Here is a 27,307-nt window from a genome sequence, read left to right as displayed (position 1 = left end):
GTTTCCCTGAAAATAAGACCTCCCCAGATAATAAGCCCAATCGGGCTTTTGAGCAAATGCGCTAAAATAATCCCTCCCCTCAAAATATTGCAACATAGCAGCAGCCATGAGGTGACCACGCTCACTGCCTCCTGAACCTCAAAAATAATAAGACCTCTCTGAAAATAAGGCCAAATGCTTATTTTGGGGGTCAAAAGAAATTAAGACCCTGTTTTATTTTCGGGGAAATACGATATTTCTCTCACCAGATTAGAACTGAGGAATTGTGATTGTGATAATTTCAATATGTTTGGCCTTTATAATGTTGTCTTTAAAAGATGTATGACCTAACACAATAAGTTGGCATAATAGTTTGGAATATAGAATAGAATGCTAGCCCTTAAACCAAACACATTTGTTTCCAGAATTCTATAGCAGTTTGAGGGATGCTGGAAAAAGACTTACCTACTCTCTGAGGCATCTTTTTGGCTTGCAGGATGGGCTCCTTAGATGCTTTATATCTGATTTACTACACAAGTTGTGAGCTTTTAAAAGAATGCACATGTAAATCAATATTTATGCAAGAACATATACAAACGTGGATATGAACTCTGTAAATATTCTAATCTAGAATTGACTAGAAATATTCTGTTTTCAGAATATTCAAAATATTCATTTTTCAGACAGTTGGAATTTTGTTCATGCAATATTTCTGGGGTCCAAATTTTATACTTCAGATAAATTTGTGAGTTTGAAAGTTATATGTTTGTAATTGGAAAACAGGAATTTCATGGCTTTTCTGTGAGGACTCTGGCTGTTGATATGTAAAGTCATTAACCTTGAGGCATGAATAAAATACCATGAGGTCTTTTGTGAAGTGAATACAGTACGTTGTGTTTAATTAATTCCAGTGAGGTAGGCCACTGTTGGTTATATTATCTGAAATAATGGATAACAGTGCATGTATACTAGATGCAAAAATAGAAAGAGGATACCATGTACCATAAATAAATATATGACTAATATTGCTGTTATTTGTTATTCACAGGTGAGGTCAATGTCACTGATGTATCTTCTCCAATTTCATCTGGAAATTCAGAAAATGTATCTTCTATAGTTAGTCCTGTCACTGACAGTGGTTTAGAGTTATCTTCCCAAATTTGCTCAAAGGATGATCTTACAGATTTACAACTTGTCAAATCTTTGGGAATCAATACAACAATGCCCTTAAATGATTTTAGAGCCAGAGAGCAGTTAGAACTACAGGTATGAATTTCTTTTACAGCACAGTTCAGCAGACCAATGTACCAGTGATAGTTATAAAAATGCTTTTATTTTATTCAGTTAGCCAATAATATAATTTTAAATGGCTTGATTTTAATTTTCCCTCCAAATCAAAAGGAAGAGTCCATTAAGAAATTAGCATGTAAAAAGTATGATTAAAATGAGCTATGGTGGTACAGTGGTTAGAATGCAGTACTGCAGGGTACTTTTACTGACTGCCAACTGCCTGCAGTTTGGCAGTTCGATTCTCACCAGCTCACGGTTGACTCAGCCTTCCATCCTTCCAAGGTCAGTAAAATGAGGACCCAAATTGTTGTGGGCAGTAGGCTGACTCTGTAAAGCGCTTAGAAAGGGCTGTAAAACAGTGTGAAGCGGTATATGTCTAAGTGCTATTGATATTGCTAAAAGAGGCTGAGACAAAAAAATAGGGTGTTGGGTACACTGTATTTTCTGAGTAGCTCTGTAAATAGGTGTAAAGTTAATAAGATGAAGAATATTTTTCAGTGCGTATGAATTTGATTTCCAATCTACTTTTTATGAAACTTGCAAAACAATTATTACAATTAAAAATGGTAATGTGCTGTATTTCAAACGTTAATATCTGCTATCCATGAAGGTCTTCTCAAGCACAGTTTGCATTACCAAAATTACTTTTCATGAAGTTAGATAGCACTGACCTTACACTATTTGGATTGGTTTGGATTATGAATGTCACAATTCTTTTAAGTTGAAGAGCAATTTTACAGTGGGACAAATTGCCTTCATAAATTTTTGAATACAGTAGACAAACTGGATGACTATGAAATATTTAAGAATACAATTTCCAGTTTTTCTTGTCTTTGGCAAGATTCGTGGAAATTGAAATTTAAACTTTGAAAAGGCTTTTACTGTTGAATATATTACTATTCTTGAAGTGTTAGAAATAGAAAATAATTTGCTGCTGTTGTAAGTGCAAGAGCTGAGTCATTTTAATTAAGAAGACTGATTTTTTTTCTTTTAGTGTATGGGTTTATTTATGTCAGTGAAGTAGTATACGGGATTACTTCGCCATGTAGCAATATTAGTCTGTGCTAATTTTCTGCCTTATTATCTTTGTGATTAAAGAATGAATGTCCTCAGAGGGAAAAGACTCCATCTGCCTCAGTAGAATCCATCCCAGATGTTCTTGAAGAGTGCACTTCTGTAACTGAACACTCAGATTCTGTTTCAATTCATGACATGGACTATGTTAACCCTCGAGGTGTACGATTTACTCAGTGTTCTCAAAAAGAGGGTGAGTGCATTGGAAAAATGTACTGTAATAGTAATTTCTGTTTTCTTTACATTCTATGTCTTTAAAAATATCCAAATACTATTAATTTGCCATTATCAAGAATAACATATCTCTGACTAATTGGAAGGATGCTGAGCAGGAGTGCTATAGTTGCAATGTTTTTGTATGTTCTCTCTTTCAAGGAACAACATTAGTCCCTTATGGATTACCATGTATTCGTGAACTACTGCGTTTCCTCATCTCCCTCACTAATCCACATGACCGACACAATTCTGAGGTGATGATCCACATGGGTCTACAGCTACTCACAGTTGCTCTTGAATTGACTTGCGTATCAAACTGCCCATCTCTCTTAGGACTTATAAAAGAAGAATTATGTCGGTATCTCTTTCAAGTAAGCATGAACATAATACCTCTCTCATCTTTAAAAATATGATATGTATGTTGAAGTCTTTTGGAATAATTATTTTCTACATGATTTTAGATTGGGATGGTGGAAAGAATAGATTTATATTCATTATCTTTGAACTTTTCATTCATTCCCAGTTATTGAACATGGAGCGGCTCAATTTATATTCAGCTTCCCTTAGGGTATGCTTCCTTTTATTTGAGAAAATGAGAGAGCACCTGAAGTTCCAACTGGAGGTGAGCCTCTTGAAGTATGTTACCTAATCTTTGGAAGAAATTATTCCCATTTGGGGGAAGGTCTGGTGACATTTGGAAAAAATATTCTATATCATTAAAATGCTCACTAGAGATGTTCATATTCTTGCATTTTTAAAATTGATTTTCTATTGAATACATTTCTTAGTGCTTAATAAACATTGTGTTGTCTTGCATTTTTGTGCTCTTATATTTTAATTATTCATTTATAATGATATATTTTTATATTCAAATTGTTTTGAAATTCCAATTGCAAAGTCTGAAAAGTAAGAGAGGAGACAAGAAAAAGAAACAATAATATTCACCTGTGTTATAGATGAATGACATATATATATCCTATAAATTGAACTATCCTGTATCTTTCTGCCAGATGTATATCAAGAAACTGATGGAGATCATCACAATGGAAAGCCCCAAGATGATTTATGAAATGAAGGAGATGGCCCTGGAGGCTATCGTTCAGCTATGGAGGATTCCTAGCTTTGTAACTGAACTCTACATTAACTATGACTGTGACTACTACTGTGCTAATCTTTTTGAAGACCTCAGCAAACTGCTATCCAAGGTCCTGAAAAAGAATTTCTTCAGTGTTTTCTTTTCAGTACAATTACAAGCACAAAATAATAAACCATGTTTATTTTGCAAGGAAAACCTAGAAAACTTCTCCAAAGACTGCAGAAGTTCCCAATTTGACTCCCAAATCTCTCAAAGTTGTACCCTCCTTTCTCATGCCTCATTGAATTGCTATAAAGGGGAAATTCACTGTATAATCAGATCAGAGCTTTTAAGTACCCTAGAAGTGCTTCAGAATATCACCTAAAGTTACCAGTACAAGCTTTTTAAAATCTTTACTATAGGTGGGAATATTTTCTGAAGAGAAATTCATTTGGAAGGGCTATTTTTAGTCCTGTACCTTTTCCTCAGAAAAATGCCTCATACTGTAATCAGGCTTTAAAACTTAACCATGATTGTTGGTGGAAATATTTTGAAAATCTAATTGCAGAAATATGTGCTTGAGTTAAGCCTATTTTACGTGGGAGAGAAAATAAATGTTAGGTTTGTGTATATAAAAATCATTTTGGACTGTGATTCTGTGGACTGTCATTCTGTTTCTAGAATACTTTCTTTAAAGTCAGTTTGATACTGAGGATAAAATATCCCTATCTTATTCTTGGTTAGGTCTATGCTATTTAGTAAATTATTATGAAAAAACAAAGAATCTCTGAGAGACTAAGGGGAAACAGGTTTTGTTAAATTCAATCAGGCTAGAAGTTAATGAAATAAGAGGGATTGTTAAGTATGATGGGGAATTTGCAGAAAAATATTTATTTGCCTCTCTCCTTAATACAGAATATGTTGAAAAGGTGCCTGAGCCATTATGATTTTCTTAGGGAGGAAATCAGAACCAAGAAAAATTGAGGAACAAGAGAAGAATCATCAAAATTTGATGCTATCTACATAAGAGTTCTTAAAGAATTGAAATGTGAAAATATTTTAACTCACTAGCAAAAATATGTAACTAGTCATTCACATCATACTTAATATCAGGAATTTGGAAAATAGTGTTATACCAGTTTTTAAAAGTGATATGGGGAGATCCAAGAAATGTCCAAATTATGCAACTAATGCATGGATAGCAATAGCAATAGCACTTAGACTTATATATCACTTCATAGTGCTTGTACAGCCGTCTTTAAGCGGTTTACAGACTCAGCATCTTGCCCCCAACAATCTGGGTCCTCACTTTACCCACCTCGGAAGGAAGGCTGAGTCAATCTTGAGTCGGTGAGATTTGAACTGCCAAACTGCAGCTAGCAGTTAGCTGAAATAGCTGCAGTGCTGCACTCTAACCACTGTGCCACCTTGGATACCCAGTGAATGGGGCATTTCAACCACATTTCTACTTGGTGTTAGGATGGGCCAGGAGCTGAGGTGGTGCAGTGGTTAGGGTGCAGTACTGCAGGCCACTTCAGCTGACTATTATCTGCAGTTCAGCAGTTCTAATCTCACTGGCTCAAGGTTGACTCAGCGTTCCATCCTTCCGAGGTGGGTGAAATGAGGACCCAGACTGTGGGGGCGATATGCTGACTCTAAACCGCTTAGAGAGGGCTGAAAGCCCTATGAAGCGGTATATAAGTCTTATTGCTATTGCTATCTTATAATTCTGTAATTCACGACTTAAAATTGATTGATTAAGACATAAGGCTTGGGGTGAACCAGTGGGAGTGTGCAAAGGCCTGTAGGGATCCAAGAGGTAGAATGTGAAGGGAGAGTTGTTTTTGGAGGACTGGGACAGGCCCACCCCTGAGGCACCCTGTGCTCCACTTAACAACCTGCTTTGGTAAGAAGAGGATTGGGGATTGTTAGTCAGATATTTCACTTAACAATCATCATGACATGCAACTGTAATAGGCAGCTCTATTGTGGTTGTATCTTGAGGTCTACCTGTATTTCAGATGTTTTCTACTAAGAATATTAATGTAAATAGTTCAGCAAGCATATATTCCCCCATGAAATATGTAAAATCTTTTGAGTAGAAATGTAGCTTTATATACTAAGTCAACAACATTTAACATAAAGGAAAACTAATATTTTGTGGGGACTTAGGTTTAAAGTATTTAATAAGTTATGAAGGCTTGCATAGCTGTGTAGAGAACTATGGTAAGTTAAATAGAAGTTGTATTTAAGTTTCCTTACGTAGTTGGATATAGCCTTAATTATGTTTGATTTTTCAGAATGCTTTTCCTGTTTCTGGACAACTGTACACTACTCATTTGCTGTCACTTGAAGCACTGTTGACAGTGACTGATCAAATTGAAGCACGGTGCCAAGCCAAAGTACTCAGAGGCATATATCAGCAAGAGAAAGAAATACTAAAACCAAATACAGAAATTGCCAATATCATTAGAGAAGCAAGTAAGAATTATTTATTTGATATTTCTTCTTAAGTAGATAGTGACATTTGCCATTCTTGAGCCTATTTCAGGCAACAATTCTTCTGTTCCATGTTTCATTTTAACAAACAATTATGTCTGTGATACCTTAAACCTGGGATGGTGAACCTATGGCACGTATGCCACAGGTGGCACGCGGAGCCATTTGTCAGGGCATGCGAGGCGTTGCCCTGTCAGCTGGCCAGCGCATATGCGCGCACTGGCCAGCTGAGTTCAGCATTTTTAAAAGCCATTTTGGCCCTCCCACGCTCCAGAGGCTTTATAGAAGCCTGGGGAAGGCGAAAAGAGCCCCCCTGCCCCCCGCGGAGATCCTATGGGCAAACCGGCCCTATGGGCAAACCGGAAGTTCGGGAACGGACTTCCGGTTTGCTCGTAGGGCGATTTAAGCCCTCCGGAGGCTTCAGGGACTGACTAAAAACCACCCTACAAGCAAACCGGAAGTGACTTCCAGTTTTCAGGGAAGCCTCCTGAAGGTCCCTGAAGCCCCCAGATGGCTTCCGGGGAGGGCAGGGGCTGTTTTCGCCCTCCCCAGACTCCTATGGTTTTAGTTTTAGTTTTGTTTTATGTGTTGCAAGCCACTGAGAATGATAAAAATATGTGGCCTACAAAAACAAATGATAAATAGATAGACAAATATTCTTTTACCCTATAGTTACTGAAGAATTGCAAACAAAACTTAAATCATCCACTGCAGAATTACCGGAGACACGTTCATCGAGTAAGGACTGCTTGGTGACCTCCCACTTGAAACAGCAAGACTGTCTGAATTCAGATATGGAAAATGATACAGGTAAATCTGATTTTTAGTTTAGTAGTGGTAGCCTGGAACAGTGAAGCATATAAATAATATGGACTTGGTTTTGTGGTACACCATTCTATTTGGCTGTGAACAAGACTGTGAATGATTGGGGATCTTTTAATATATTAATATGGTATATATGTGTGTATTATTTGGTGTTTTATCCCATACATAGGATGCAGTAGGATACTGCTATATACCCCTTTCCTCCTCTTTTCAGTGGTTGAGACTTCATTGTGTTTCTACTGCAAAATTCTAGCAAGATTTTTTTTAAATTGTTCTTCCTCTATTGTAATATATACAACTGATTCCAAAGGTCCTCTTTTTTTGTTAACTAATAAACTCTGTCAGAATTGTGGCTGATAAAGAAGAGCAGTACTGCTTGCTTGTGAAATTGAAATTGATTATAATCAGCAATGCTAGTTGTTTGAAAGGCTCTTCTGTAAAAGCAACCAATTGATATTTTTGCAGAAAAGGTCATCCCAAGAAAGCCTACTCGATTTTCCTGCTTCTTACCAAAAACACAAGAACTGATAATGATTAAGAATAAAAAAAAGGTATGGAATGTTGTTTCCAAAGCATCTATAATATGTGGCCATTATGCATACAGTAAAGATGTGGGTTCATTCTTAAGTACAGTAGTAGATATAGGCATAAAACAAGAAAGTGGGGGGAATCAGATTTGAATATGCTATTCTAAAGTGAACTTTAAATGCTTCTATTAGCACTTGAATATATAGAAATAAAAGGATCCAAATAAATGCCAGAATCTCTTATAGGTGAGAAGTATCAGGAAAAAAACTGAATTGGGGATTTACAAAGGCAATGGAAACCAAATGCTACCAAGTGCATGCTACCAGGAACTCATTATCCTCCAGTGCTCTCATATTTCAGAACTGCAACCTACCTGGAATGCCCAGAAGTACATGTGCTCAGAGACATGGCCAAAGTAAGGAAGGCTGAAACCCGACCACCACTGAACAGGACACATAATTTGAAATGACAAGACTGGGCGAAGAAATATCTGAAGACAGATTTGTCAAAGGTTTTATGGATTGATGAGATGAGAGTGACTCTTGACCAGTGGTGGGATTCAAATTTTTTTACTATCAGTTCTATGGGCGTGGGTTGATGGGCATGGCAAGAGAAAGTTACTGCAAAATCCCCATTTCCTCCCGATCAGCTGGGATTTGGAAGGCAGAGAATAGAGAGGGCGGTCCAGTCAGAGGTGGTATTTACTGGTTCTCCCAACTACTCAAAATTTTCTCCAGAACAGGTCAGAACCTGCTGAATACCACCTCTTCTCTTGATGGACCAGATGGATGGGCCTGTGGCTGGATCAGTAATGGGCACAGTGTTCCACTTTGACTCAAGATGCCAGCAAGATGGTGGAGGGGTACTGGTATGGGCTGGTATTATTAAAGATGAACTAGTTGGACCTTTCTGGGTTGAAGATGGACTCAAAGTCAATTCCCAAACCTATTGCCAGTTTTTAGAAGACACTTTCTTCAAGCAGTGGTACAGGAAAAAGTCTGCATCTTTCAAGAAGATCATGATTTTTATGCAAGACAATGCTCCATCGCAGATATCAAAGTATCCACTGTGTGGCTAGCCAGTAAAGGCCTTAAAAATGAAAGAACAATGACATGGCCTCCTTCTTTACCTGACCTACACCTTATTGAGAACTTGTGGGCCTTTCTTAAATGGAAGATTTACAATGAAGGAAAATAATTCACTTCTCTGAAGAGTGTCTGGGAGGCTGTGGTTGCTGCTGCACAAAAAGTTGATCGTCAACAGATCAAGAAACTGACACACTCCATGAATGGAAATCATATGACTGTTACTGAAAAGAAGGGTGGCTATATTGGTTCACTGATTTTTTTTTTGAAATGTCAGAAATGTTTATTTGTACATTTTGAGTTGTTTATTATTCTCACTTTAACAGATTAAAATAAATGAGTGAGATGGGAAATCTTTCATTTAGTTGCATAATACTTCTGCACACTAATAATTGCCCAATAATTGTGCACACATAGATATTCTCCTAAGAAAGCCAAAACCTCACTTTTACTTTCTTAAATATTCAAGTTTGAGGTTTAATAACATTTTGCATTGACTGAGAGCACTGCAATTGTCCAATAATAATATTAATCCTTCAAAATACGAGTTGCTTAATAATTGTGCATGCAGTTTAGAAATTTAGTGTAAGTGTGGGCATTGACCATTTTTTTATTACCATTGTATTTTAAATCGTTGCTAAACAAGTAGCTACTAAGCAAAAAATGACTGTATTGAATTTTACTAATATAAAACTTAATTGTGTGGAATAAGGTGTAAAAGTGGTCTCCAAACCTAAAGATTAAAGAAGAACATATTGAATTATATTACTGTATAGAGAGTATATGATTTGATATAAGAGTAATTTTACTATAAAGTATAACTTAATTCATTCATTTTGACTTTTTAAAGCTCTTGATAAGTGGTTCAGAGCACTTCAATCAGAAACCAAAAAAAGGAATACAGCTTCTTCAGGAGAAAAATCTATTGGCTACCCCAATGGATAATGATCAAGTGGCCAAGTGGCTGAGAGAAAATCCTAAACTGGACAAGAAAATGATTGGAGAATTTGTGAGTGATCGGAAAAATGTGGATTTGCTGGATAGTTTTGTCAGGTGAGTAGAAATGTTTCTTAAAACACACCAGAAGTAAACTAAGAGAACTCTAGAATAAGGAATAATGATTTTCATAAATAATTAGAAATTATGTTTGCTGTGCTATTTTATGGGTTTGTATCAGAGGTGGTATTCAGCCAGTTCTGACTGGTTATGGAGAACTGGTAGCCTAAATTCTGAGTAGTTCAGAGAATCAGCAAATAGGCTGGTCCCGCCCCTGCTGCCTCCCAGCCAATCTCTTTTTGTTGCTTGGAACAGGAGAACGGAGCTGGAAAGCAGGTTAGTGGGTGGGAAAGGAATGAGGATTTTGCAATATCCTTCCCCTGCCATGCCCACAAAGCCATGCCCACAGAAACAGTAGTAAAAAAAAATGAATCCCATCACTGGTTTGTATGTTCTGTTTGTTTGTTTGTTTGTTTGTATGTATGTATGTATGTATATATGTATGTATGTATGTATGTATTTTGGAACTTATCAATTTACCTTCTGTGAAATAGAGCAGTTGTTCATTATAAAATAGTATACTTTGTTTATTGTTACATTATTTATCCTGCTTATATTTTACTTTACTTTTGAGGCCTCAAGATAGCATACATAGGAGTCTCTCTTGTTTTAATCCCTCAATAATCTTTTGAGTGAACATTGAGTTTAGAATTTAGAATTTACTATATTTTTCGGAGTATAAGACGCACCTTTTTCCTCAAAAAAAGAAGCTGAAAATCTGGGTGCCTCTTATACATCGAATACAGCATTTTTTGCCTCCCGAAGCCCCGCCCCTTCACAAAAATGGCCGTGTATATCCTTATGGAGGCTTTCCGAATATTCCTGGGGGCTTGCGAGGGTAGAAATGAGCAAAAAATGGGCCGCTTTTTGCCCCCCCCCCCAGCCCCCAGCAGCACTCTGTAAGCCTCCATAAGGCTAGGCATGCTTTTTTGACTGCTGCTGCACACTGCTGGCTCCTATTTAGCTGGTTGTCCACTAAGACTCCAAGATCCCTCTCACAGTCACTGCTATTAAACCTGGTTTCACCCAGTTTATATGTGTATTTTTGGTTTTTCTTGCCTAAGTGTAAGACTTTACTTTTCTCTACATTGAATTTCATTTTGTTAGATAGGGCCCAGTGTTCAAGTCTCTCAAGATCCATCTATTTTCTAAGGTGGGGATGGCGGACCTTTTTGTGATGTAGATCTGCCTAATAGTTCTTTTGTTCTGCATACTTATCTTGATTTTGTTTTTTCTTTGCAGGACTTTCCATTTCCAAGGTTTACGACTAGATGAAGCTTTAAGACTCTACCTAGAAGCCTTTCGTTTGCCAGGAGAAGCTCCTGTGATTCACAGGCTATTGGAAACCTTTACAGAATATTGGCATGTATGTTTTGAATTGAGCTATATATTTGTTGTTAAATAATATATTAAGTAATGGAATTGGAATGAAGAATACTTTTCTTTATGCTTACATTCATCATTGTGGAAAAAAATAACTGATTTTGATTAGATTATATTTACTTTGTGTGTGTGGGTGGGTGGCTGTGGCTGAATTCAAATATCAACTATGATTTATTACCTAAACACAGCAAAAATCAAACAAACCAGACTATAACTTACAATTCTGTATTAATTTTCTATTTGAAAAATATTCCAAACTGAAAGCAAGATAGTAAATGATAAAATGAAGTACAAGTAATATGGTAGAAACTGGGACAACACTCACATGATAAAAATGAGACTTGGGTATGATATTTACTGTACTTTTTGGAGTTTAAGATGTACTCCCCCCCAAAAAAAGTGGGTGAAAATTGTGCATCTTATATACTGAATGTTGCTGAAGCCATGCCCACCCACCAGCCCCCCTTCAGCTGTTTTGGTTGATTAGACCTAATCAGTGCTGAAATAATGTACTCAATATATCAAGCGGTTGACGTGATGTGTCAATGCCTGGAGGCTGTTAGGGTCTGGATGGGTGTGAACAAGCTTGCACTCAATCCCGACAACACCGAGTGGCTGCTGTTTTTCCCTCCCAATAATTGGCCTTGTATTCCAACTCTCAGGCTGGGGGGTGAAATTATACGCCCCTCAGACAGGGTTCGCAATTTGGGAATCCTCCTGGATCCACAACTGACTTTAGAGCATCATTTGTCAGCTGTGACCAGGGGGACATTTGCCCAGGTTCGCCTGGTGCACCAATTGCATCCCTACCTGAACCGGGAGGCACTCAGAACTCATGCCCTTGTGACCTCAAGACTGGACTACTGTAATGCGCTCTACATGGGGCAGCCCTTGAAGAGCATTCGGAGACTGCAGCTTGTCCAGAATGCAGCCGTGCGAGCGATTGTGTGTGCACCTCGGTACACCCACGTCACACCTATTCCCCTGCAAGGTGCTGCTGGATCCCAACAGGTGGCAGGACAACCACACAGGATTGCTAGGAAGCCCCAAGCACAACCGGTGGCAGCTGCACAGCCCTGGCCCTTTCGCTATGGGGTGGGATGGCTGCAGGGATACTGGGCCCCCCACCAATCAAGGCCACATTTGATGGGAGTCCAGAGAAGCTGGCATTCTTCTTTAATTAGATGTGGACTCATTTGGATTGATACGGGCCAGCTTACTTCAACAATGTGACTTTTAAAAGCCATTGTGGCAAACCTAGAGGGAGAGGCAGCGGAATGGGTGACAGGCCTCCAAGATGAAGGGGCTCCCAAGTTGGAGGACCTCATCACTTTCCTGGGATAGCTCAGAGCCCGATTTGGGGACAACACGCAAGTTCGGCAGACGGAATCCAACATTTGTGTCATCAAGCAAGGGAGCAAACTGGTGGCTGAATACATTGATGAGTTCCGAAGGCTGTGGGGAGGATGAGGCATTGGCTGGAGAGACTCCTGGTCCACTACTTCTGAAACGATCTGAACCAAAAGTTATACCACATGTGCCTTCCTCACAGAAAACCTAAGCAAATGAATGACTGGTATCAGGCAGCAATAAGTGTGGATCTAGACCTAGTGGAGTATAAGCAAAGCGGAGGAACAGAGGGTCACCTGAAAAGGAGCCAGAGGTGCCCACTGAGGCAGAAAGCTACCATCACAAAAATGACTTCCCCCTCTGAAGCCTCGAGGCACGGACCTAGGTTATACTTCCTATGCGACTAAGAGGGCCAGATAGCAGCAGTCTGCCCAGCACTGGCGCCCATTTTGGCCCTGAGCCCAGCAAAACCGAGGAAGCCACCCAAGCAGAGGAAAACGTTGTGAGTGGTACCCCAAGTCTTAGAGTTCTCCCCCCCCCAAGCAATGAAGGGGAGGATCCCCAGCTGACTCGCTACAAGACTGACAGTGAGGGGGAAGACGACCCAATGGTGAGACTTATCACACCCTGTCGGCCCAAGAGGAGATCATAATATCCCACTTGAAGGTGAAGCGGGTCATAATAAGTAAATAAATAACTATATATATGCATACACATTTGCAGTTGAGTCATATTTTTAGAAGGGCCCCTGGCAGGATCTCAATTGAACAATCCATGGGATGATAAGGGTGGGGGTAGGACATTGTGTTCCTTCTCACTGAGCACCTCTGCTAAGTCCTGGTATTTTGGGGGGATGGTCTCACTTTTGGCAACAATTCCCAGTTTTAGGTGCACTGGTTCCATCAGGAAGGAGGCAGGCAAGCTTGCCATGATGGAGCCACTGACCTGCTTGAATTTCATTGGTTGGCGTATCTTTCTCATTCGCAATCTCAACTTCTGCTCTGTCTATAGGCTGACTAAGCATCCAGTGTACCCTGAGTCTATTAGGGCTATTATGACCCGCTTAAATTCTTGGCATTTTCCTTTCAGTTATATAGAATACCATAGTTATATTATTTTGGATCTGCTTTCCATTCTCATTCTCTTTTCAGAAATCAAATGGGACTCCATTTGCTAATAGTGATGCCTGTTTTGCTTTAGCCTATGCAGTTATCATGCTGAACACTGATCAGCACAATCATAATGTTCGCAAGCAGAATGTACCAATGACGTTAGAGGTGAGATATTTCTTCTTTGTGGGATCTGCTAACCTGAATATTCTGATTTTTTTCTGGTGTCTTGGGCTTTATTAAGATTATGTTTTCATCCTCAGCTTTCTTGTTCCTATTTATTTTATTTTCAATAAAAGGACCAGGAAAATATTTAAAAAGAGAAAATAAAGTTTATATAAAAAGCAGGAAAATAAATTCCTTATTGTAAGAGTCCAGGATAAATCAGATCACTTTCACTATGTAGGAAAAAATCTTCATGCCATTGGCTTCCTTGTGATAAAAGCAAAAGTTTTGTTGTTCCAGAAAAAAGCAATAATGAAGAATAAAAACTTCATGTTTATAATCCACCAAAGTGTGTGTGGGGGGGAGGGTAAGGATAGTTCAGCATTCCATCAGATGTTTAACATTTAAAATGTAAAGCAAAAAGAAAAGAAAACAATTTCAAATTCGGAGGCACACTTAAAAATTCGAACAACTAAAAGGAAAAGGCGGAGACTTGATTCTCTGGCCATAGATGGTGGCAAAATCAGCTGTTTGGCATTATGGAAAAGAAAACTACCAGAGCGCCATTTTCAGAGGATCCCTTGCTTCTATTTCAATGTTTTTTCCTTTGAATTGTAGTAGCTTAGAAACTTATCCCAAAATCTTCCAAAGATATGTGTTGCCTCTGAATTTCAAAATATATCACAATAAAGGTTATTTGCAGAATTCAGAATTTATCAGAAAGTAATGTACTTTCATTGCTAATTACAGGAATTCCGAAAAAATCTGAAAGGAGTAAATGGTGGCAAAGATTTTGACCAAGAGATGTTAGAAGATATATATTATGCTATCAAGTAAGTATAAATTAATCCTTGGAAGTAGAGAGTTATCAGAAGAATGTGGTTTAAAAAAAAGCTATTTTAATGTAGTGGCTGAAGGGCTAGCATAGCAGCCAGTAGACAGTTGTAGTCCTGCCTTAGGCATGAAAAACTGTCTGGGTGTCTTTGGCTATTCACAAAGACTGTCTATTCACAGTCTCTCAAACCAACTCACCTCACAGAGTTGTGAGAAAAATAGATAGAAAGAAGCATATTGATGCATTTACCACTTGGTGTTATATATGAAAAAAATGGTACAAAAGTAAAATAAAATAAAATCTTAGAATGTTTGCTACAGTGCATCTTAACAATTGATCATTTAACGTTTCTGTATTCATCTGTATTCATCTTTGAAAGAAATGAAGAAGTGGTGATGCCTGATGAGCAGACAGGTTTAGTAAAAGAAAACTATGTATGGAATGTGTTGTTGCACCGTGGAGCCACTGAAGAAGGAGTCTTTCTGCATGTTCCACCTGGCAGCTATGATCATGACCTCTTTGCCATGACCTGGGGACCTATTGTTGCAGCTCTTTCCTATGTTTTTGACAAGAGCTTAGATGAAACAGTCATCCAGAAGACTATTTCTGGTTTCAGGTAACTCTCCTTCACATTCTACAAAATTATTTCATGTACCATATCCTCATTTTGACCAAAAACCTTGGATCAGAGGTAGATTGCTCCTGGTTCAGACCGGTTTGAGAAAACCAGTAGTGGTGATTGGGCGTGGGTCGCCAAATTGGTAGTGATGGCTGGCTGGCTGGCTGGCTGGCTGGCTGGCTGGCTACACCCCCGAACCGGTTCCCTTGGACGCTTACCCTGCCTCACCTTTGCCACATGCATCCACACAACTGCCTCCTCCTGCCTACACACAGGTAAGCATCATTCGTGCTAGCCTAGCCCCCCGCCCCCACCGGCCAATGTCTCCCGAAGCCATCACCATTGCAGCCCGCAAGCTTTGCATGCTGGAGAGGGCGGCAGCAGGAGGAGAGGGTGTCGGCAGGAGAGGGCAGCGGGCTCAGCTGCAGCCCAGAGGAACTGAGGAACTGTAGGAAGTCTCCCGCATGTTGCACCCCCTTCCCGCTGGCTGCAGCCCAGGAAAGCAGCAAGCCATCGGCCGGGACCGGCCTGGCTTCCAACCCTCTGTTCGGCAGGGGCAGCAATGGTGAGCGGCAAGGGAAGCGAGCCCCGAGCTGGCATCCCTTCCTCCAAGAGCCGCGGTGGTGGTGAAAGTGAGGCGAAATGGGAGGTGCCCCGCCGGCAGAGGCACCGCATGGAAGGCGAGAATGCAGTGGCAGGGGAGGCTGGATGTTCCTCAAGCCAGCTATAAATCTGTCAACACAGACAAGATCTTGGCAGAATTTTTGAAAGCTGGCAGAGATTTGGTAATGGAGTTGATTAGATTCTTAAACATGTGTTGGCACGCACAATGCTTTCCTGACAATTGGCAAAAGGGAGTTATTGTTAAAACTTCTCAAGAAGGAAGAGGCGGGGCTAGCTGCCAGCACAAATGGTTGCTTGAACGGAGAGCTCTGTGAAGAGCAGCTGGGTTTGGTGTTCGGGAGGGGTTTTTTTTTCTTGAAAGACTTTTGTAAACCGATGTTTTCCTGAAGGGAAAACTGAAGAGAAGGTTGGTTTGGCATGAACATAGGATGGCAGTTCGTGGTCTGGGCTTGAAATCTCCTTCATAACTCTGGGCGTGGAAGAGGGCAATCTGTAATGGCCATCTCAGAGTGCTGACACCTGTTCAAAGCAAGCGGGGATTGAGCAGAGAAAACTGTGGGAGTTGAGAGTGGCTTATCAGTTTCCTGATCTTTGTGGATGGTATTATTTTTCAAAATTGCCCAGGAGATTGAGGGGCTCGAAGCGGGGACTGGGTGTGGCTTTTTCCTTTCTATCCCTCCCTCTGTAGCGGTGAGAGGAAAGTGATGAGCGAAGTTGGATGCCAACAAGCAAGCAAGAAGATCGGATAGTCGAAGCAGAGACTGGAGACTTTTTCTTTTCTTCTCTGAACTGTCTGGGGAGCCAAATCTAAACTTAATTAGTTAACATAACAAGGGCTGGCTGTGAATAACTCTGATAACATGGAATAACTCTGATAACATGGAAGCCTGCAGGGGAAAATAAGTTAACTATTGAAGGTCTGAAGAAGAAGCATAAAGATAAAATGGCTTACACTGGCTGTGCACTTTGTTAGTCTGTATCTTGGTATCTTATGGAAGAGTGGCATCTACTGGCGAAATCTGGAATTTTCCCCTAGAGTGTACTTCAAGAGAAAGCAGAATATTTGGTGACTAAACCCCTTGGCTAGCAGAGGCCTGACTATTGGAGGACATTGATGATAACTTTTGGACATTATTAAAAGAATGATTGGAGAGAGAGAAAGAAGATTAAACGGACTAAGAGAATTCAGAAGATTTATATAACTATTTAATATAGGAGGGTCATGTATAAGGTTGAACTTAAGGGTTAGGAACTAATGTTAAAATACTATCAAAGAAACATTGTTATTGTCATTGTTATTACTATTGCTATAAGATTATTAATTCTACTGTTCTTGATATTATTGGCATTATTATTGATTAAGGATATGGATTGCTCACAATATAATTAATAATTGTAAGGAATTCACTCTTAGTATTTACTTAGATTAATAGAAATATAGTAATATTACAAGTGATATACATAGATACTTAGCAATAAATTGATGTTTTTCTCATTCTCTTTCTATCCTCTGATATCTGTTTACATATAATATACTAATCTACTGATATATAGATGATACTACCCCTTAATACTCCTTAAAATTGATTATTGAGTAGAGGAGGAAGGAGAAGGAGAGGGAAGGGGGGAAAGGAAGGAAGAAAGAAAGAAGGACTAGGGAAAGTTACGAGTGAGAGAAAAAAATGGGAGTTCTGGAAAATAATTAAATTAGGGATCCAATTTTTTTTTTAATGACAAGCATTACAAATCTAACTAAAATTGGCATGGAGAGGAAACCAGCATCCCAGACGTCTCTAGCGGCCGCCAGCCCCTCGAACCAGAGATCCTCTGAGGATCTGCTCCAGAGAGAAAGATCTAATTCAATGAAGGATCTTCAGATGATATTACAAGCTATGCAAGAAACAATGGCTATAAATCATGAGGAATTGAAAAAGGATATTGGAGAAGTAAGAAATGACACTGGGGAACTAAAGGAAAAAATACAGAAGATGGATGATAAATTGGAAAAGTTTCAGGAATAGATTAATAAAAACAAACAAAGAATAAATGCAATAGAAGGAAGGATGGAGAAGGAAGAGAAAAGAATGGAGGAGCTGAGTTCTAGGTTGATCAGGAGAACAAGGAACTTGAGCTAACGATCCTCACATTAGAATCTGAGAAAGTGGCCCAATTTCTATGGTTTCAGAACGTAAAGGAAGAAAAAGGTGAGGATCTATTGGATATGATGGTAGATCTCACGGCAAAGGCTTTGGGAATAGGAAAGGATGAGATGGCAAGTGAGATCGATGAGACATATAGAATCCAGACAAACTACACAAAAAAGAACAATCTCCCAAGGGAAGTTCATGTAAAGTTCATTAAAAAATCAATATGCGATGAGGTGTTTAATAGAACAAGAGATGATCCAATAATACACAATCAAACAACAACTAACAGTCCTAAAACAGGTACCGAGGAGAATCAGAGAACTAAGAAGGCCCTATCAATTTTTAACATCAGTGCTGAATAAATATGAAATTAACTTCAGATGGTTGATGCTGGAGGGCATACTGGTAACTTGGAGAGATAAAAGATTCAGAATAAACACGATGGAACAAGCAGAAGAATTCTACAATCAACTTGTTGGTCAGGAGTATGAGGAAGACAAAGGAGAACTGTTGGAAACAAGGATGCAAGGACTCAGGGCATAGATAAGAAAAAAAAGTAACTAGTGGAGACAAGAAAGGAGAAAGAAGCTATTTTAGAGAAAAAAGGGGGAAGAACCCAAAGAAGCGAGAGAGATAAGGGCAACAAGAAGTACACGACCTACATACACATAGAATCATGTTGGGAGAAGTCAAGATCCTATCACTGAATATCAATAGTCTAAATTCGCAGCAGAAAAGAAAAACAACCTTCAATAAATTAAAATGTCTGAATTATGATATAATTGTATTGCAAGAGGTCCATGTAACCAAATGAAAGATCCAGACCTTGGAATATCCTAGATATGGTAAACTTTACATGGTATTAGCTGAACAAAAGAAAAGAGGAATAGCGTTATATGTTAAAGACATGATCCAGACTAAACCAATCTATCATGATGAGGATGGGAGAATATTAATTGTAGAAATAATGTTAAACCAAAAAAAGTTGTTACTGGTTGTAATATATGCACCTAATGAAGTGCGGCTTTTTGCATTTGACTGATGGTGATTTTGTCAATTTTTAACTGTTTTAAATGTAATTCCAGTGCTTTTGGAATAGCACCCAGTGTGCCAATTACCACTGGAATTACCACTGCTGGTTTGTGCCATAGTCGTTGAATTTCAATTTTTAAGTCCTGGTATTTTGCGATTTTTTCATGTTCCTTCTCAGCGACCCTGCTATCACCTGATATTGCAATGTCTATGATTGTGACCTTATTTTTCTCAACCAATGTGATGTCTGGTGTATTATGCGCCAGTATTTTGTCTGTTTGTATGTGAAAATCCCACAAGATCTTGACCATCTGATTTTCGGTGACTTTTTCAGGCTGATGTTCCCACCAGTTTGTTGCTGTTTTAATATTATAATTTTTGCACAAATTCTAATGGATCATTTGTGCTACTGAATTGTGCCGCAATTTATAATCAGTCGGTGCGATTTTTTTACAGCAGCTGAGTATGTGATCAACAGTTTCATCAGCTTCTTTGCAAAGTCTGCATTTGGCATCATCAGAGGATTTTTCGATTTTGGCCTTAATGGCATTTGTGCGGATAGCTTGTTCTTGCGCAGCCAGGATTAGTGACTCTGTTTCTTTCTTTAATGTACCTGTTGTTAACCATAACCAAGTTTGTTCACTGTCCACTTTATCTTTTATTTTTTCCAGAAATTGGCCATGCAGTGCTTTGTTCTGCCAACTCTCCATTCTTGATTTTATCACATGTTTTCTGTATTCTTGTTTTGTCTGTTGGGCCTTCAGTAGATTTTTGTTCTTTACTTCAATTAATAGATGTTCTTGACTTTCTTTTAAATAATCAGCCAGTGCATGTTTTTCTTCTTCAACTGTTTGTTTCACTTGTAATAATCCTCTGCCACCTGATTTTCGGGGCAGGTACAGTCTATCAGTATCACCACGTGGATGTAAACTGTAGTGCATTGTCATTAGTTTCCTGGTTTTTCGGTCCAAAATGTCCAAATCAGCTTGTGTCCAGTTAACTATACCAGCTGTGTATCTTATAACTGGTATTGCCCAGGTATTTATGGCCTTGACTGTATTTCCACCATTCAATTTAGATTTCAAAATTTTCCTAACTCTGTTGGTGTAGTCTCGCCTGACAATAGTTTTTACTTCTCCATGCTTGATGTTATCCAACTGCAGAATGCCTAAGTATTTGTAGGCTTCATTTTCGTTGCATTTAATTAGTTGGCCATTGGGCATTTCAATTCCCTCACATGCAGTGATTTTGCCTCTTTTTATGGATACAGTGGCACATTTTTCCATGCCAAACTGCATTGAAATATCGGTGCTGAATACTCGGACTGTGTTTGTCAATGATTGGATTTCTATTTCTGACTTTCCATAGAGTTTCAAATCATCCATATATAGTAAATGTGAAATTTTTTCAGCTTCTTTGGCTGTTTGGTAGCCTAATTTCATTTTTTTTAAGATTACTGTTAGTGGGATCATTGCAATGATGAAGAGAAGAGGTGAAAGTGAATCACCCTGGAAAATTCCTCGCTTGATATTAACCATTCTGTAGATCTCATTCCCTACTGCCAACTCAGTTCTCCATTGTTTCATCGCCTTTTCAGTAAAGGATGTAATATTTTTGCTAATGCCAGTTGTTTCTAAGCATTTTATGATCCAACTATGTGGCAGTGAGTCAAATGCCTTTTTGTAATCAATCCAGACCATTATTATTATTATTGTTGTTGTTGTACAATTGTATCACAGCGGCCAGTTGTTTCGCCGGATTTGGCATTGGTTACTAGTCGGGCCCCACCCAGGGGCCTAGGACGTCGTAACGTATTTTCTTAATATGCGTGCAGATCCAAGCAGTGCGGCTTTTTGCATTTGACTGATGGTGATTTTGTCAATTTTTAACTGTTTTAAATGTAATTCCAGTGCTTTTGGAATAGCACCCAGTGTGCCAACTACCACTGGAATTACCACTGCTGGTTTGTGCCATAGTCGTTGAATTATTATTATTATTATTATTATTATTATTATTATTATTATTATTATTATTATTATTGTATAATCCAAAGGGATTGTTAATCTTCCTTACATGGGTACCATTCAACATTCATATCCAATTATATTCATCATAACATTACACATTGTATACATTAGTAATATTATCATTTATTTAAGCTATATCTATTATCAATAAATTTCACTAAATTTAACTAGTTTTAAATTATATTCTTCCATCTATCAACCTGTATCTTTCCAGTAGCAAAACAGTCTCATATCTTCTGCCATTTGTGGTGCCAGTCCTCTAATCATCTTCTTGATCAGCTTTGTATAGACTTCTGTTAGCAACTCCTTGCTTATAAAATCTCTCATATAATCTTGATGCCCTCTTTTTGCTTCCTTATTCAGCTTATCTTTGATTGTCATCAGTGTTATCAATGCTTTTGCTAATAGAATTTCTCTCTTTAAGTCCATAGTTTTTTCTTCTGTATCTTGCCCTCTGGAATAGATTTCCTCTCCATTTAATTCCTCTTTCAGTATTCCATTCTTTCCATTTTCAGAAAAAAACCGATTCAGGGGTTTTGCGATATCCCTGAGATCAGCAAGATGTATTCTTCCTGTTCACCATCTCTTTGGGACTCTTAGGTCCATTTGGACCACCCAGCAGCAAAAATATTGGCTGCGGTCTCAGAGCATTGAGACCGCACGACCATCTTGTCGTGACATTGGCTCCTCCTCCTATAAAACAATTATTGTAGCAATAGTGATCTATACCAGTGACACATGGGCATTAACAGCACACACTGCATGAAAGCTCAATGTGTTCCATCAATCTTGCATACAGAGAATTCTGGGTGCCACTTGATGTGACCGTGTCAGCAGTGAGGAAACTTTCCAGTGGAGTGGATCCAGGAAGTTGCAGCCATTGTAACAGAATGTCAAATGTATCTAGCTTGTCATATTGTTCCTTTGCCAGAACATTGATACCCGAAAAACACTGTATGATGGGACCCCCAGAGGGAAAGTGGAGGTGGGATAGACCATGCAAAACCTGGTGTCAGACATTTAAAAATGACTTACAAACAGTGGATATCAAATGGATAAAAGCTGAAGACACTACCATAGATAGCATTCATTGGAAGAAACTTGCTATCCTATGCATCTTACCTAAAAGAAACATGATAATGATGATGATACAATATTTGCCTCCAGTAAATAAACAGATAGCAATAAATGTGCAAGAATGAAAAATGAGTATTTGAGTAGTATTTGTGTTTGTGACAGAGCTGTATTTCTGAATGTCATCTTATTTTTTATTACAATGATTATTGTGTTTAATTCATAATTAAACTATTTGAGTTTGCCCATCATTAATGCACATGTGGTATCATTTGAAACCAAACCAACTTGGTTTGAATAGTCACGGTTTGATATGTATCTGTTTGTGTTGCAAAAATATAACGGGAAGAATCTAGGGAATAATTCTGGAAGCATTCACTGTGTGATTTGTCTTTCAGAAAATGTGCCATGATCTCTGCTCATTACGGCCTCAGTGATGTTTTTGACAACCTTATAATTTCTCTCTGTAAATTCACAGCCCTCAGCAGTGAGGTAAGTTGTCAAATGGAGACATAAAAACAATTTAAATTTAAACATAGTTCATGAACAAAATTGATTTTCCTTTCAGTTAAATACAACCACTTGATTAGTAACTAATCTTTAGTTCTTTCTGGTTCCCCAGAGTGTCCAACTTTCAAGTTCCATTCTAACAATTTTTTAAAGAGAATTGAAAACAAAAGCATGTTCTTACAAGAAAATTTTTTGTAATTAATTTCAAAATCTTATTTCAAAACCATCTGGACCCTTGATCTGTTTGTAATTTTCCAAAATCAAACTTTTAGTCATTCTTTTGCTGTTTATTCCATTTTTAAAAAGTCTTTAAACTTGTATTTAAAACATATTTCACTAAGAATTGAAGAAAATTCATCAGGGTATAAAACCTGCTGTAAAACCTGTTGATCCAAAATTCATAATAATTGAAAGAGCAGTTAATAAGCAATTTCAAAAGTGGAAATTCCTTAGTTTGTTTTCTTGCAGACTTTTCATTACCCAACTAGTAACATCATCAATGTTACCTAGTTGAGCCAATTTCTGAACACAAAGATGCCACAAAAGGAAGTACAGGTAGTCTTCAACTTACAATAGTTCATTTAGTACAATTCATAAGTGTCTGAGTTTTACGACGATTGTAGTGTCCCTAGGTCCCTGCAAACCACACTTAACAAACTATGTTACTAACTTAACTGCAGTGATTTACTTAACAACTGTGGCAGAAAATATTGTAAAATGGAGCAAAACTCACTTAATAACTATCTTGGTGAGCAGCAAAAATTTTGGGCTCAGTTGTCATAGGTAAAAGAGGACTACTTACACGTAAACCCAGTGTTTCTTGAATCCACCAACCATGGTTGAAAAAATGGCTATTCCCTTATCTCTCAGAGCTCTAAACCTGCCAGAGACTGCAGATCTTGTGTGTTAAGCCCAAAGAAGCCTATGCAATGGGACAAACAAGAATTGAAGAGACATCAAATCCTATGACAATATTTGAATGAACTAAAGATTTAGATTGTCATAGGTAAAAGAAAAGAATATAAAGTTGGCTTATTTTATCAAGGTCAAACTAAACCATGTTTTTATGAAATTCTGGCAAATCTTTATAATACTTTTTTGCTAACACCAGGATTGAAAAGTCAATGTCTTATGGATGAGTTCTAGATAAGGGATAGATTATGGGAAGAAGCAGTATCTAGTTGTAACCTTACAGAGAGTGAAGAACTAGCTAACTAGTTACAGACTGCAATACATAGGCTGTGAAAGTAGTGAAATATTAATCAACTTTAGTCAAAATTTCTGACTGAACATTTGACTAAATCAAGACTTAATGTTTTGAGTTAATATTTTATACCAAACTTGAGATTTTTAAACAATAAGAATTTATTTATTTGTACTTTTCTGTTGCAGTCAATTGAGAATTTGCCAACAGTTTTTGGAAGCAATCCAAAAGCCCACATTGCAGCAAAGACTGTGTTCCATTTGGCTCATCGACATGGTGATATTTTACGAGAGGGCTGGAAAAACATAATGGAGGCAATGTTGCAACTTTTCAGAGCAGAATTATTGCCAAAAACCATGGTGGAGGTAAAACAAATGACAGTAGATGTTAGGAGAATTGGGTGAGAAGACAAGAATTTGCCATGCTTGGGTTTTGTTGTATAACCAATGTGCTAAAAAAACCTAAATTTTTAAAAGTATGTTTTGCAGAATATTAAATACTATATTTTAAAGGCCTATAATTTGGATTTTATAAAATATAATGATTTTTAAAAATGTGTTTGAGAGTGGGCACACATGTGTGGTACAGTCAGGTCCAAGTTCAGGTGGGTGCACATATGGGTAGGTATAAGAATGAGTTATGGTGCACAGGCAGGGAGGTAGGTATAACTGATGATGTGAGGGTGCTGTGGAATATGAGATCCCCATGCTTCTCTGGGTCTAAACCACTAAATCTATTTAGAAATTGTTAGCCTGTCATCTATAAACTATATTAATAACAAAATAACTAATAGAAAACAACAACAATAATAAGCATACTATATAAAAGTATAAAAGTAATACAATTTGTGAACAATATTGAGAAAGAAAATATTGAAATTGCAAAATCCTCTATTAACTAATATTGTAATCAACTTGTAGAAAATTTACTTCAATCCCAAATCACCACAGATATTAGCCATAATTGGTCCCAGATCTATTTGTTTGTTTATACTATTTCTTACCAATTGCTGATTGATTTGAATATTAATGTCCAATCTCCAAAGCTCAACTATCTTCCCCTCAAAAACAGATAAAATCATTCCTGAATTAGATGTATTAAGTCCATTTCCTCTTTTTCCTTCAAACCCATTTTAAAAAGCCATTTACCACTTATCCACACAGAGAGTTTTTAGCTTTTATATAAAAGCAGTGTTAAGCTTTTGGAAAGTGTATATGGAGTTGAACTTTATTATTTCTAAGTCTATATGTTTTTCTGGCCAATTTATAGCTAGGAAATCACATTTTTTTCTCAATATTTTTTACAATCTGTGTTGTTTCTATGTCTGAATTTCTTCCCAATGAATTTGTTTCTTTGAAACTGGTTCTTTTTGTGGGTCTAAAGGATTTAGTGTCTGTTTTTTTCAAAATGTGTCCCACAATCTTTGTAAGTTCATCAAATTTATAGACTTTTTAGAAAAAAAATCAAGTTAAAGATTGCATGTTGCTAGCCAGACTCTCCCCCTCCCTTGAGTGCCAGCCTCCTTCTCCTCTCTATAATCTGATATGTTGTTGTTCAAAGCAAAGAATGCAGAGAAGATATTTTCTTACTGTTTTGATCCCAAAAAGTTTTTGCAGATTAATAAAATACAAATCAGAGTCATGTGCCATGTTTCTATATAGAAAGCAGGAATTTATAACAGCAGTCAAATAAAGAAAGCAGAAAAGGAAGCAGAAAGAATCCAGCAGGGGCTGAAATAAATTGACATTCAGCCAGCCAGTTAACCTTTAAAAGATAAGAACAAAAACAAAAATTCAAAAAGTGAACTTAAAAGCCCCAGGCATGCTTACAAAAACATTATGCTGGTAGGAAGAGGTGTCAACGCCCATTGACTTTTCGGCTGTTCCCACAAGGAGTTGCAGTCTTCAAGATTCACCTCCTGGGTGGGTTCACAGCAACTCATAAGTCCTAAGTGCCCCCATTCAACTCCAGGGACAAGACTGCCAAAGAACCAGCTCTGGCAATAAATGTATTGATTGTGAGTATGTAATAGATTGCAAGTAAGAGAAAAAAAGGCCTTACTCCTCAGTAGCCATCTTGGGTAGGAGGTTTGAAGGTTTTATTCGACTTTTATGCCGCCCTATTCCCGAGGGACTCAGGGCGGCTAACAAAACCAAGGGAGGGGAGGGAGGACAATACAAAAAGGAAAACCACAACAAAAACAAACAACAATACAAAACAGTCTAAAAGGTCTCAACACGCATACCCATTCGAGTAGGGGATGGGACTCAGCAACCCCAGGCCTGCTGGAACAGCCAGGTCTTGACGGCTTTACAGAAGGCCTGAAGGGTGGTGAGGGTCCGAATCTCCACGGGGAGATCGTTCCAAAGGGCTGGAGCAGCCACAGAGAAGGCCCTCCTCCGGGTAGTTGCCAGCCGACATTGGCCGGCAGATGGAATTAGGAGGAGGCCTAATCTGTGGGATCTAATGGGTCTTTGGGAGGTAATCGGCAGGAGGCGGTCTCTCAAGTACCCACGTCCAATACCATGTAGGGCTTTATAAGTGACGACTAGCACCTTGAAGCGTATCCGGAGACCAATAGGTAACCAGTGCAGCTCGCGGAGGATAGGTGTAATGTGGGTGTACCGAGGCACACCCACAATCGCTCTCGTGGCTGCGTTCTGGACCAGCTGAAGTCTCCAAACACTCTTCAAGGGCTGCCCTATGTGGAGCGCATTGCAGTAGTCCGGTCTTGAGGTCACAAGGGCGTGAGTGACTGTTGTGAGAGCCTCCTGGTTCAGGTAGGGACGCAATTGGTGTACCAGGCGAACCTGGGCAAATGCCCCCCTGGTCACAGCCGACAAATGATGATCTAAAGTCAGCTGTGGATCCAGGAGGACTCCCAAATTGCAAACCCTATCTGAGGGGTGTATAATTTCACCCCCCAGCCTGAGAGTTGGAGAACATAGCCAATTTTTGGGAGGGAAAAACACAAGCCACTCGGTCTTGTCAGGGTTGAAAGCCAGTTTGTTAACTCTCATCCAGACCCTGACAGCCTCCAGGCACTGACACATCACGTCAACCACTTCACTGAGTTGGCACGGGACGGACAGATACAACTGAGTATCGTCTGCATACTGGTGATATTTTATCCTGTACCGCCGAATGATTTCACTCAGCGGCTTCATGTAGATGTTAAACAGGAGGGGGGACAGGACCGAACCCTGAGGCACCCCATATTTAAGGGGCCTAGGGGTCGACCTCTGCCCTCCGACCAACACCGACTGCGACCTGTCCGAGAGGTAGGAGGAGAACCACTGAAGGACGGTGCCTCCCACTCCCACCTCCCGCAGTCGCCGCAGAAGGATACCATGGTCGATGGTATCGAAGGCCGCTGAGAGGTCAAGGAGCACTAGGATAGAGGAGTGACCCCTATCCCTGGCTCTCCAGAGATCATCGGTCAGTGCGACCAAAGCAGTTTCTGTGCTGTAGCCAGGCCTGAATCCAGACTGAAAGGAGTCTAGATAATCGGTTTCCTCCAAGGACTGCCGGAGCTGAGAGGCCACCACTTTCTCAACAACCTTCCCAACAAAGGAGGAGTCGGGTCTTCCTGTATTCTTGA

General features: G+C 38.9%; 1 protein-coding gene across 5 annotated transcripts in view; it reads left to right on the top strand.

Moving 5' to 3' along the window:
* GBF1 (golgi brefeldin A resistant guanine nucleotide exchange factor 1) overlaps window positions 1-27,307 on the top strand; it is a 152,359-nt gene that overhangs the window by 72,273 nt on the left and 52,779 nt on the right. For 2 of the 5 annotated variants that reach the window (XM_087702642.1, XM_087702641.1), the window contains exons 10-24: window positions 1,028-1,245; window positions 2,368-2,536; window positions 2,719-2,930; window positions 3,083-3,181; window positions 3,570-3,764; window positions 5,935-6,115; window positions 6,848-6,943; window positions 7,424-7,509; window positions 9,422-9,624; window positions 10,870-10,993; window positions 13,512-13,637; window positions 14,385-14,467; window positions 14,849-15,085; window positions 22,391-22,484; window positions 23,895-24,071. In XM_087702642.1, coding sequence (XP_087558768.1) covers window positions 1,028-1,245; window positions 2,368-2,536; window positions 2,719-2,930; window positions 3,083-3,181; window positions 3,570-3,764; window positions 5,935-6,115; window positions 6,848-6,943; window positions 7,424-7,509; window positions 9,422-9,624; window positions 10,870-10,993; window positions 13,512-13,637; window positions 14,385-14,467; window positions 14,849-15,085; window positions 22,391-22,484; window positions 23,895-24,071 — 2,300 coding nt within the window. Of the gene's footprint in view, window positions 1-1,027; window positions 1,246-2,367; window positions 2,537-2,718; window positions 2,931-3,082; window positions 3,182-3,569; window positions 3,765-5,934; window positions 6,116-6,805; window positions 6,944-7,423; window positions 7,510-9,421; window positions 9,625-10,869; window positions 10,994-13,511; window positions 13,638-14,384; window positions 14,468-14,848; window positions 15,086-22,390; window positions 22,485-23,894; window positions 24,072-27,307 lie in introns of all 5 variants that reach the window. The other 3 variants (XM_087702640.1, XM_087702639.1, XM_087702643.1) reach the window with 2 other exon arrangements.

The sequence above is a fragment of the Thamnophis sirtalis genome, unplaced genomic scaffold, assembly GCF_051295495.1.
Source record: "Thamnophis sirtalis isolate CommonGarterSnake01/CBP01778 unplaced genomic scaffold, rThaSir2_p1.2 scaffold_15, whole genome shotgun sequence".
In the NCBI taxonomy this organism is placed as follows: Eukaryota; Metazoa; Chordata; class Lepidosauria; order Squamata; family Natricidae; genus Thamnophis; species Thamnophis sirtalis.
This window is presented reverse-complemented; position numbering and strand designations above follow the sequence as displayed.